At 40.6% G+C, this 13,305-nt stretch overlaps 1 protein-coding gene across 34 annotated transcripts in view; it reads left to right on the top strand.

Moving 5' to 3' along the window:
* The window catches only part of LOC120714784 (neurexin-1a), a 258,553-nt gene that overhangs the window by 164,841 nt on the left and 80,407 nt on the right, over positions 1-13,305 (top strand). For all 34 annotated transcript variants that reach the window (XM_040001214.1, XM_040001244.1, XM_040001235.1 and 31 more), the window contains one exon: positions 10,023-10,204. In XM_040001214.1, coding sequence (XP_039857148.1) covers positions 10,023-10,204 — 182 coding nt within the window. The remainder of the gene's footprint in view (positions 1-10,022; positions 10,205-13,305) is intronic.

Here is a 13,305-nt window from a genome sequence, read left to right as displayed (position 1 = left end):
TAAAGGCTTTGGAGAATGTTGATGTTTTATGTGCAGATGCAGAGATGTTTATTAAACATCTCTATAAAAACCTTATTGCGGCACGCTCATTTTGTAATTATGTAGGTTTACATTATTGCTCATTTGCATTCATGGAGCGGCGCTAAAGTTGGAATATGCTCAGTAGTGCACAGTAGCTCTGTCTGCTCTTAAAGCAATTTTCTTGTAAGAGAAGTATTTGTGCTGATGTAGTTTGGGCTGCATATGGTGATGGACCGCCAGAGTTGTCTCTAGTCTCAGATCAGAGCTTTGGCCCCGGACTCTGTTTTCTGCCTCACTTCCACTGTGTAATTATCCCCCACACTTGTCTTTTTCAGTAATTAGAACTGCAGTCATACTCCACATCTGCTGGCTCCCTAATAGAGAAGACAACAGCTTCTAGAGACCATTTGGAAGCTGTGATGTTTGGTGCATGCTACCACACAGACACACTGAAACTAAATAATGCACTGATGTCTGATGGCACACAATCAGTCAAACAGGCTTTTAACCGGGAATGAAAAAGCTGAAAATCGACTGATGCTCGAGTTTCCTTAAGTCTGACTTTGATATGTCTGTTGGCTGGTGAACAAATTAAACACTGGATGCAGAAAAATCTAATCAACAAATTGCTGGCAATCAAAATGGCTGACCTGAAAGCAGAGAAAGGGAGCATTGTGTCTGAGGAGCAAATGAGGCAAGTGATGATGAGAGAGTAAATTAGAAGCTGTCGATACTGTGAGACACTTCTATCAGAGCCAAGGCTGTTGGCGGGGGAGGCAGATATGCAGCTGGTCAGGGTAACAAAGGGCCCGTTTGGTGTATTGCTCCATTAAGACACTGGGTCTTGTCAGCTCTGCCTGGATGGGCCATTCTGCTCCACAAGGCAGGGGCTCATGTATCACTTAGGACTTAGGGGAAGTGAGGTTGGCAGAGGAGGGGAGCAGAAGGGTGTGAGTGACACTGGTCGACTGAGCATTCATGGCATAATGTTAGCAGCCCAAGGGGTAGAATTTTACCTCTACCCTAAATTGATGGTCCTCTGCCATGAAGAGCGAGGGCGGGTTTGTATGGCTACCCTAGGGCCCCGTCATGATGAGGTGAAGGCTTATCTCTTCAGAGCAATATGAAGATAAAATATGAAGAAGTGCTGCTCTGGTAAGAAGGAAGGGGAGATTTCTTGTAGATTTCTAGAGTTTATGTCAAGGTAGAAACAGTTTAGAGCTGTTGAAATGATGTCAGAGTCTGACTAAATACAATATCGACACGTGGCACACGTGCCAAATGAGTTATTAGTCCCTTATATTTTTTTTAAAAATCGTTTTTAATTTTTCCCATGAAATTCCTCAATAGTTTGTCTTTGCTGTGTAAAATAGAAACTAATAAGCTAATAATTAGGATTCAAGGAGTGTCAGTTTGTCACTGTTGGTTTTAGTTGCACTCAAAATAATTTGATGACCCACATTCTCTTCTAAATATTACCAGGTGTGGTGTTTGTAGACCCAGTACCATATATCTACCATATAGCTATAATTGGGTTCCATTATAGCTATATGGTACCAAGTTTGGTTAGTGACTCTCTAGAAAAATGTGAACTCCTTCACGGGTTGACGAGTAGTTGCTTTGCGAAGTCGGTCACAGAGAGGATACTGCAACAAGAACGCTGTGACGGCTTTGATGATTAGCAGATTCACTATGAATCTGACCCTCTATGCTTCGTATGCACAGGGGGGCAGATTGTTGGGGTTTTCACTGTTGTTAGGTCTTCACCTTACAATATATACTTCCATTGTGGTTTGTGTGCTTTTGCATTTTGCTATTAGCTGGTGTTCTCTTAAGTACGTTTGACCTCTCGGGCCACCGTACAACCCTGCTTTCAAATCGTTATTTTCATGATTCTCTCTCTGTTTCCCCTCCGTCTTTCCTCTTTGCTGTGGTCGCTTTGTACTGTACTTGCCTTGAGGTCTGGCTTAAGTGCTACTCTCTCCTCATGTTTATTAGGTTCTGTTGCTCCTATGATTTTGGAGCCTGCATCTCATACCCTCTAATAAGGATGACCAATCATGGGGGCAAGCAGCAATGCCCCACTTTTAGTCTCCACTTAATTTAATTACATCAAATTAGCAAAGCAGAGAGGGGGTGGTGGTGGTGGAGCGGGAGGCTTAATCCTTTGCAGCTTATGAAGGCAGGTTGGACACTTTCAGCTGTCCTATGTGGAATAGCTGCTTTGGGATTGTCTTCATTAGAAGGAGCTTAAGGCTCATAGGTCACTGGATATTGTTAAAATAATACTGTCAAAATTGACTAATTAGAATATGTGCCTAGTCTAGTCTAAAGACTAAGGTGGCTGCGTTAGGACTTTCTTATGTATCCTGGTATTATATCTTTTTTGTTTTTTGCCTTAGACCCACTTATAATTTGTCAAACAATTTTAAGTGTGAAAAAAGGTGCATTTATTATCATCAATAAAACATCAGAATGTCAGATTTGCTGTTACTGCAGTACTCTAATACCTGTAAGCAGTAAAGTATGCTGTATCAGCATAGGTCAATATTATATCTCAATCCCAAACAGTAGATATAAGTGAATCCACTATTGGCCAGTGGTGAAGATTAGTCTCTGGGCAATGAACTGTAAAAGTTTATATCGACCGTGCTGTATATATGCCAATGTGCCCAGACTTATTAAGCCAACACAAAATAAGCAGGCAGTCTGTACTCTGGGTTGATTTAGCACCTCTGTCCTCTCTGCTTTCTGCTGACTGCAAAGAGAATAGCTTAGCTCCAGTCTTCTGATAAAGACTGAAGGAAGGATTTATCACTTAAAAAAGAAGACAAAAAAAGAAGAATCGTTGAAAGAAGCAGAGCGGAGTGTGTGCAGTATGCAGTTTCCCTTTACAGGAGTGCGGCAGTTATAGCCTGGCAGATTGTTCAACAACCACTTCATGCAAACGCAATAAATGTTTTGGCTCTACACTAGCAAAACTGGAGTAAATTGATTAGGTGTCCTTGCTGTGCTATAATCCAGTGGTGTTTTTATCTGGCTGAGCAAATCTTAGCTAATCATGTTAAAATTAGAAATGGTCGCATTGAAAGTTGGTTTTGCTGTTGTTTCAGTTGTGCCGTGTGCAGGATTGTGCCTGCTTCAGCCTATGATGGAATCTTTTCACATGCCTGCTGATTCTGTTCTAACTGTCTATCCTATTATAAGGGAGGCAGTTGTTTGTGCTGAGAGAGGATTAAGACAAGTCAACAATCCATAGTCTTTTTAGTCTCCCAAAGGGCTGCTCACACACCAGTGAAGATAGAGAAAGGCTTTTTTTCAGGATCAAGGCTTGAGAGCGAGGTTTAAATTGTTGAAAGGACCTTGCTATTCTGCAATGGAACAATGAACAGATACCGAAATAGAGATAGGGGTTGCGGTTGGCCACAGGCATCTCGTTGCATCCAGTGTACCTCCTTTTCCAGTTCTCAGTGTCCATCTGAATTTCCTTCACTTCTCCCCGAAAGACAGACAACCTGAGGCTGTGCTGTAACTGCCCACTCCGAATAATTGGAAAAACAATTGCTCTCATTTTTTCAGACTTCCTTTTGTTCACTGCACTTGATTTTCGCCAACACAGAGAAGCTGCCAGTCAAAGGTGACAGGCAATTAATCACCTTACATGCCAAAGTTACATCAAGCACAAAGATGATACATGACAGGAGGGTCTGTTTCCTGCTTGTGTCTTTTTTTTTCCTTTCTTCTTCGAGTCTTTGTCATGCAATTTAAAAAAATATGTTCTAACTAAAATATTTTTCCTGTAATTACTGTATATAGTTTTTGTAGTCTAAGAATATACTCTGACTAATTCAGCAAAGACAAAGCCCATACAGCAAAAATATATCAACAACGACACTGTTAAATTAGTCTGTAGCACCTAAAAACATCACCTAATCCGTTATACGGCAATGGCTACATTCACACCATGAAATGCTTCTATAAAACACAAACTTTTGTGTGAGGTAAAATTTTGGTATACTGCAAGTAGTAAAATAAGAAGAAAAAAGTGGAAAATGTTTTTGTTTGCATTGCAGACAAAAGGTTAAGCAAAATCTATCTTGCCTGTATCGCTTTAATATGAGAGAAATAAGCTCGACATGAGAAGGCATCTGCCATTCTTGCCTTTGAGTAAAAATTCTTTGTTTTTTATGATATTTTCATTTCATTTGTGTGAAAAACCTATAGGAGATTAGAGTAAACTGTCTTTTGTCTCTGCATTTGTGGATGTCGACAGGGAAAATACTACACTAGTGGTAGATGTGGTTTGGCCACTCATCAGAGCAGAGTGTGTTCTGACAAATCTGATGTACAGTACAAAAGGGATTCACGGAAAAAAAGCTCTCTCAAGAGAAAACTCATGTCCTTGTGCAAAAGGTCCAAAATTGCCCAAAGCAAATTTATGGCACTAAATTTAATTATCGTTGGAAGAGATAGTATTGGGATCTTGTGCTGTTCTGGTGCTAAAAGCTTCATTGCAGAATGAAAGAAATGGTTCAATGACATTAGGTGAAGAACCAATTGAACTAGCAGGGAGCTCCAGGGATAGTGTGGTTGGGAGAAACATGCATCCACCACTATGTTTCTTTTTTTTTCACTGTACAGCTATGCCTGGAGTGGGGAAAAAAGCACATTTTTGCTGTCAGATTATCCTAAAAAATGACCTTACATACCTGTAGAAGAACTCAGTAAATGTATGAATAGGATCTCATCCTTACATGCACTGTGCACATGACTTAATAAAGTAGAAATGTGACTGCAGTATCTCACACACCACTGTTGGTACGGACTCAGAAATGTGTAGGACAAGAAACCGCCATGGTTCCTCTCCTCTAGAGCAGTTAAGTTCACAGCGTGTCACCAGAACAGCAAACAGCCACAGACAAGAAAAACCTTGACAGAAATGCCACCTTGCCAACACAAAGGCCCACAATGCACCAGCAGGAGAACATAGTGCTTACATTATATGAGTACCCACAGAGACATCTTCTGGTATACATAAGCTAGGTTTTGCATTTACACCAGATGCAACAAATAATAAATAGTAGGAAGGAAATAGGTGCAAAAATACATAAATATACACACTGATAGTGGTGTAATAGGAACAGTCACTGCTGGAGCTCAACAGACAAAGAAAAGATCGATACAGTAATTTAAAATCGACAAAAGAATAACATAAAGCCTTTACAGTGGTGTAAAAAAGAGATTACATAAACATGAAGCAAGATTTTGGATTCAAATGTAACTGAAATATAAAAAAACAAATGTTTATTTATTCAAATAATACATGATTAAAGAAATGATGCTTGGTATAAACTCAAGTAATTTTCATTTAACCAGATTCCATTAAATTTCACATTTTGCTTTGTACATATGTAACAAAATTACATGGAAAATTTACATGTCATTAAATTAAAATGTCAGCAGGATATATATTTATATACATAAGAAAACACTGTTGTTGTCACCAAAATCAGACAAATAAAAAATGTTACAGATTACTAACAGTAATAATAAATAATATATATAAAAATAATAAGTGTAAAGCAACAGTTCCATCAATAAATACACTTGTAACAGAATTTTGTTACTGTAAAACGTTCCAAAAGAATGGTACTCTTCTTTCATTACACAAAAACTGATCCACATTCACTTAAATAACAGGAAGTGACTGTAGAAATGAAAAGATTGCCTTACAGAGCCTTCATAATAGCACCCACATGAAGCCAAAGAATAAATGTTAAAGGTCCTTAATACTAATGCTGTGACCAGTATATCTTTGTCCAGCTGAAGTAAACAAGTCGGGCAAATAGGAAAAAAATATAATTGTAGTTCAGACACATAATCCGTTGACATTTAAATCACTTCTTCTGTTCACATCACAAGAGCTCTTTAATAATATTTGATACATTTTGTCTGCTGCTATAAATAAAATAATACCGTGGATAAAACAGGAATCGATTGACTGATAGATACGAGGTATTGGCATCATTATTTTGGATCATGGCGTGTGATGTGCCATTTAATTATACACTGAGTCCGTGTGAATGGTGCCCCTACTCGACTGTCTTTGCAATTCGCAGCTTTGTAATTGCTGCCAAGTTAGAACATGCAGCTGAAAAGATATTTAATTAGCTATGCTTTTGAAAGGTTCTGTTCATAACCTCACAGTCTATTTACCACTTCATCTCCTCAACTACTAGACCATTTAATTGTCCTAAAAGGTAAAATAGAGTGAGAGAAAAGGAGATCAGAAGGGGACTTGTTGTCTCACAGTTTTCCTGCACGGCACTAAATCTTCAGGAGCATTGATCAGAGATAGGGCCTTTACCAGATCCCGATAGTGTCGGATTGGCTAAAAGTGTCCTTATAAATCGTGGTAATGATTTCTGTGAAAACTGAAATGCTAAACCAATGCACATCATTAAGCTTCTTTTAATAGCACTCCTCCCAGGAGGGTGAGCACACCCAAAAAATAGATATCTATTTTTATGAATAAATGATGTAACAGATGTTAAACAAAAACAAAACAAAAAAAACTTTCTTCCTTTGGGATTCCATGCAAGGGATGCACAAAAAATGATCAAAAATCAGAATTTCAAACAGCTACACTATATTCCAAATCTGAGGTAATCTATTTTTGCACGCCAGTCATTACGGGAATCCATCGCAGCAAACAGAGAGAAACGCTAGTGTTTGGTCCTGACAGAAAGCAGATCTATAATGTCATCTCTCCTTTTTCGTATTTCCATCACAACTATGTAATTATGATTGGATTCCTCCCTCGTTTCTCGGCAGAGGCGGTAATATGAGGCGCCTTGTGATGGCAGTGTTGGAGGTTAGAGGAAAGACAGTCTGCTGGCCTGACCTTAGCCTAACAGTGTAGTCAAACACACTGCCTGCTTTGCGTATCCACTCCTCCCACATCTGCTACACTAAGGCACACAGCCAGGATGCTTTGGTTTGCTCACACCTGTCTCTTCTTATGACACTGCATCACTTTCTGAACATACAGAGCCTATAGGACAGTTTGCTATATGCTGCTACCTCTTTACAGTGGAAATAGATGAAGACATTGCGAAGCCGCAGCCAAGAGGGCCTTAACACACACACACACACACACACAGGCCATGTTTGCTATTCTACAGTCTACTATCCCACACACCTCTTAGGCCAAATGCAGGAGAACTCCTGGGATGGTGCTACATTTTTAATGAAAGCAGAGTGTTTGATCTGCCAATGTTTATCTTCTTTGATGTTAACTGACACAGTAGAGAGCAGCCAGCTCTCAATGTAGTCCAACACGAGGACAGATTAATTCATTATCCTTTAACAGTGGAAGATTGCGGTTGAGGAGTTCATCCTGGAGGTCTGGTCGAGGATCCGTAGCAGCCTTGAGTAAGACCTCCAGAAACACCGTCTCTGCGTTTCTGCAGCGTGACCCCTCTGGGGAAAGGACTACAAATGTCAGAGAAGCATGCATTAATGCTTCTGGGGATAGGTAAAACAAGAAAATCTTAATTACATTCAGTTTCACAGACCTTGTATTGTGCATAGCTTCACCTCCGTTGCACCTGTACCTTGTACTTTCATTTTTTATTTATTTATTTTTTCATTAAACAGTGGGTGAATAGGGAATAAACTGAAACTCTTGTCAAATTAAAGAGACAACAAACGGGAAGAATATCCAGGACACCACTGTATCTAATGACTACAACAGATCCATATCAGCTCCGGTGTCCCAGGAGAGAACACAAATAACAAATATGGAGCCAGTGCATAATTACTCCCCAGCACTGGAGTTACAGAGGCATGTGTCTGCTGATTTCATGCCATTGCACAACTGTGTAGGTGTGCATTAGCCATGTTTCTTCGTGTATCTTAATCCTCAACAGTCCCCCAAGGACTTCCCAGTAGTTTTACATGCTTGTAAGGATTTAACACTGCTTCACCACATATTGGCAACCTTATTATCTGCATGTTGGTTTCGGAACCACTCAGCTGTTAGTTTTGTCGACCTTTGGTACCATGATTTGAGTGTTTCTTAGCTTAAAAGCACTTCTTTTCCCCCCTCTTTTTTTTTTTTAACAGTACCGGTAAATAAGCTCTTAGTGGGAGAAAGTGGGTGTCAGATCATATGAATAGACTGAGGGGGAATTAGATGCTTAAGGGCCCGATGAGTTCCAGCACTGACATGGTTTAAAAGCACTTAATTATAATAAGCTGGAACGTTCAGCGAGTGTTAGGTGGCTTGGGGGAAACGGAGACGGTGACAACAGTCCAGCGCGAGATACACGGAATCGAAGATTACTCTGTGACTGGGCCAACATCAGATATGCATTAGTGAAACAAGAAGAGCTTTTTCAGTGGTAGCCGCCAGACTTCATGAAAAAGAAATGCAGCCCGCCTCGCAAATACATCACACATAATGTCTTTCCCTTTGTAGAAGTCATCAAGCTTCATAACGCTTTTTCCATTAGGAGAACAAAAAATGCTTACAGTGTTATATCATTAAGTTTTACAAATGCGACTTATGCTTTATGAAAACAATAAATCCCGCCATAGATCTCGATGTCCCAACCTCGTTGGTTAATCACATTATTGTTAATTAATGATGCAATTCTTTTTAGCTAATGGTTGACAGTGTGTATTGACTCAAACGAGGCGATGAAATTGGAAAACGGGACTTGAGAGCAGACTGATGCGCTTTAATCGCTGCACTATGAAGCAGAGCTAGGAGAAAGTAAACAACAGGATCTATAAAGAAAATGCAAAATGTATCGATGGTTTTATAACCTCGTGAACTGGTTTACAAGAAAATATCGGAATTACAGTCAGAATGATTTATTATCTATTGTTCAGGCTAAGGCTGTTTAACTCCCTGCCCCTATGAATATTAACATACTCCGCCTCGCTCGCACTCTCTCCCGGCTTCTCCTTCTCTTTCACACTTCCACATGTAAATGCTTCGCACACTAACAGAGCTCCTCGTCTAATTTTTCACTAAAATAGCAGTTTTTATGCTAATCTGACAGCTGCATTTATTTGCGGGCTTTCTCGCTGCCGTTGATTTCCCAATCACATGCCCTATTTGTTCACAATTGTGCACACGTAACCAAGTTTGTTCACAACCTTACTGTGTTTGCGTCCTGGAAAAAAAGGAAAAAAAATGGATTATAACACTGTCTTAATCTCAAAACATGAGGATGACAGTAAACGTGAACAGAATCCCACAGAATTAGCTGAGATGGACTCATTTCGAAGCATCAGTTTGACTAGGTCACCGGCTTAACGCTGCACAGCACTTTCTCACTGAATAGCTAAGTAATTAGAAGCACTCTTCCATCTACTAGGTCATGTTTGAACCCTTTTATGCAGCCGCTAAAGACAACAAGGTAATGCAGCACGACAGGAAATGGCTGGTTTGGAGGTCACAAGAAGGGCATAATTGGACCAGCCAGTCAATAATGCTGCTATCTCCATCTGCCTTTGAGGCTGCTAATGAAGCATGAGAGATGGGGAGGTGCCCATTTGGCATGCTGGCTACCTGTGAACTGGGGACACGGCCGCACATTCTCTTGCATTCACTCGTATCTCTTCCCTCTAGAGGTGAAACGGGCAGTAGCGGTAAAACTGAGTGACTGTGCAGGATTGTGAGGAAATCGGAACCAGTACCTGCCTCCCTCGTTTTCGCTGAACGTTCTCCTACTCATGAATTGACACGAGTGTACTTCAGACGGGGCTGAGAGCCGTTCAAGAGTGATATGTTGCTCATTGCTTTGCAGAATCATCGCTCTGCACAATAAAACACTCCAGACTGACGGTGCTCTGTACACACGGCATTGATGCCGGCTTTACTGTGTTAATAATGTTTGCGTGTTGACAGTCAGTGAGTCACGCCTGATAGACGGATGAAAGAAGAAACACACTATTAACATCTTTAATTCTGGTCTTATCTCTTTCAGCGGGAACAACATACATATTTGGACGAGACGGTGGACTGATCACATACACGTGGCCACCAAATGACCGTCCTAGCACGAGGGCAGACCGACTAGCCATTGGCTTCAGCACACATCTGAAGGATGCTGTCCTGGTGAGGGTGGATAGCTCCTCTGGTCTTGGAGACTTCTTGAAGCTCCACATTGTAAGTCAACAATATGTTATTTCTTTGTTTTCAGAGCAAAAGTACACATTTACAGCATTTTCACATTAATGATCACTAAGACATCAATCCATCTATCGATCCATGTTTTCTTCAGCTGGAAGTATCCCAGCTGTCACAGGGCGAAACCTAGCTTACTAAAACCTACTTTTTTTTAATTGGCTTCTTACTGAAGTGGGATCCTACATGAACATGATGACGGGCTTTTGACTACAATCTTGTAACTGTTTCCTGGGGCCTAAATGGGGATTGGGGATTAATTGTGTTGAAGTTAAGAACCTATAAAGAGGTGTGTAGTTGTGTACAGCTAACAGTAGGTTAATGCGTGTGATAAAAAGGAGCCCACGCTTGCTCACCTCGCCTCTGAGTGTGACAGCTGCAGAAACAGAGGCAAATTAAGGGTCAGTTCTATACAGTGCATAGCTGACCTGGACATAATTCTGCTGGCTAGCACATGACCTTCCTATCACAAGCACCCACTTACTGACAGTAATGCTGATGCTGGCCAGGAGCATACAGGAACATTGCTCACACGTACACACATGTGAAAGCTACACACCAACAACCCACAAAAAAACATGAAATTGGTCTTGAAGTTTGTCTCAACCCCAGCTGCCCACACACTGAGATTCACACTTACAGTAAGCAAACTGTGACATAAGCAGGCCTATCCCGAGGACATAGAGAAGCAATGATGTTGTTTTTTAGAGAGGCCCCCGTAGTTGCTGTGCTTGGACATGGGTTATTTTCTGTTTTGTCTGGTTTTTGTTTTGTTTGTTGTTACATTTTTCTTCCCGAGCTTTGGGGACAAATGGTTTTTAGCCCCTAGTCCAGAAGAAGCTGTCCAGTTTAAAATGATGTAAGGTATTTAATGCAGACCGTTCATCATTAAATGCCATATAGGGACAGAAACAAGATGTTCAAAGGGACATATATTAAAATATGGTTAAGGCATAGATGTGCTCACTTGGATGTGCAAATGCTCTCCCACAGTCCTCACGTCTTCTGCTGCTTTCTGAGCACCTTTTGTCATGCAGCAGAGACATACTGTATCAGACTGAGTAAAACAGGAGAAATCTCCACTATAATTCAAACGATGAAAATATCTTTGGACCCCTAAGACATAGAAATCTACCCACTAACTTGCACATCATTTTTGCTAACTTATTTGTGTTTTTTCTGTCAAAATGTTTTACAATTTAAATACAGTGAGTGGTACTGCTATTTAGTACTGTGGAACACACCAAGAACACACCACCAAATAGAAAAATGCTGCAAAAGCATACAAAAGACAACAGAATATGTGTAAACCACAAAGGAAGTGGGAAAAAAACACAAGGAAAGTGTTTTTGGAAAGAAAATAATGTGAAGAAACAGCTGTGAAAGTGACAGAAACTAAAACATGTGAAGGATCGTGCTGAAAAACAAGCAAAAAGAAACGGAGGGTTCATCCGTGTTGTGAGGGGAAAAAAAGATGTGTGGTGGTGTGGGTTTTAATCATACAATCCATGTGTGTGAAGGTTCTCAGTCATCCAGGTTATCGTAGTCTAAGGAGCTGCGAAACTGTGAACGACCATCTTTGAACAGAGGGCGGGGCTTACGACACCAACTGTCTGCCATCTATAATCCATTTTTAACATCCCTTCCCAGGCGCCTTGATGGCCACTCACATTCTGGGCCATTTGATCTCAGTAAATCACATGATAAGGTGGGGCTAGGCTTCACAATGGGTTCACCTGAAACCTTGGCTGATTGTGACCCACACCTGTTTTCAACCCTTGGCTTGTGAATTAGGTAGAGGATCAATAGGGGGTCCATGACCCTCTTGGGGACACTCCCACAGGGCCTAAAATCTGGGACTCTCCCCCATTTTCTCTTAGAACTAAAGAAGCTTCTCGGATGTGAAACGTCTTCAAGAAACCTAAAGACGTCCAGATGCTTTTCTTTCCAAGCGCCTTAGACTACATATGATCATATATTACTGTATAATTCATACAAAGTGTATGTTAGCTTGTGACTTGTGACACGTTACTGTTTGACCTCTCAGGGCCACCGTAACTTGGGACCTTTAGGCTACAGGTTAAAATAATATAACACTTTGCACTCACTAGAAATCTCCAGCATGTTATAAGCCCTTAATACACGTATGCGCCAAGCTGTGCATTACAACATTCCTCTTCCTGGCACTGGAGGAAATGCACAAAGGTGCATTTTCCGCCGAAAGACAAAGGTCACATCTTGTGGAAACACAAGACGACAGCGTCAGCGTGTATGCCAGGTTTCAGATTCGCTGTGAACGAGTGATGAATGCTAGAGGTTATAGGCTTGAGCCTCACCGACAAGCGAGGTGACAGAGGGGAGTCTCACATTGTATAACAAGACAGGAAGATCATGCAGCTTACAAAAAGATGCATGCACATCCTCCTCGTGGAAGAGTGTACCAATCCAATGACATTTTACAGGGAGAAGTTGTTTATAACGCATGTTCATACAGCAGGGGCAGTGGCTTGTGAGAATCCCCTCTCCTCTCGCATCAGCAGTCACTCTGAAAGCTCATTTGTTTATTTCTGCACATTTCATTAGATGAGCGTGAGAGAAAAATAGCTTTAAAGAGAGGAAGGAGGCATGAACAGGGTGACTTAAGACATGCTTTTGATTTTGTGACATAAAAGCAGTAAATAACTTGTAGCGTTTACAGGTTTTTATAATTTAAACTGCAACGTGACCATAGGGTTTTGTCAAATGTTGATTACGAATAAAAAAAAAAAACTACATGTTTTAACATGCCAGTTTAAACTTAAAATTAGCCAATGAATCTGCCTCTGAAAGACTTGTTGAATAGCATTGTGATATAGGTCTATTTCCTTAGTTCTGAAACGCAGCCAAATGAAAGAATAGCAGAAAATTAAATCACGACATATTGAAAAAAGATACATCTTATGAAACAAACCATCTAGACGCTTCTGTCATCTCCTTATTAATTACAGAGGAAAGGACGTGTTTTACAGTGCTCCATTAAACACAATGAACTGTGCAAAATTGCCACTTTGATGCTTTTCTTCACAAGAATAGCAGCACTCAGC

This window comes from Simochromis diagramma, unplaced genomic scaffold (genome assembly GCF_900408965.1).
Source record: "Simochromis diagramma unplaced genomic scaffold, fSimDia1.1 OVJJ01000421.1, whole genome shotgun sequence".
NCBI classification, from domain to species: Eukaryota; Metazoa; Chordata; class Actinopteri; order Cichliformes; family Cichlidae; genus Simochromis; species Simochromis diagramma.
This window is presented reverse-complemented; position numbering and strand designations above follow the sequence as displayed.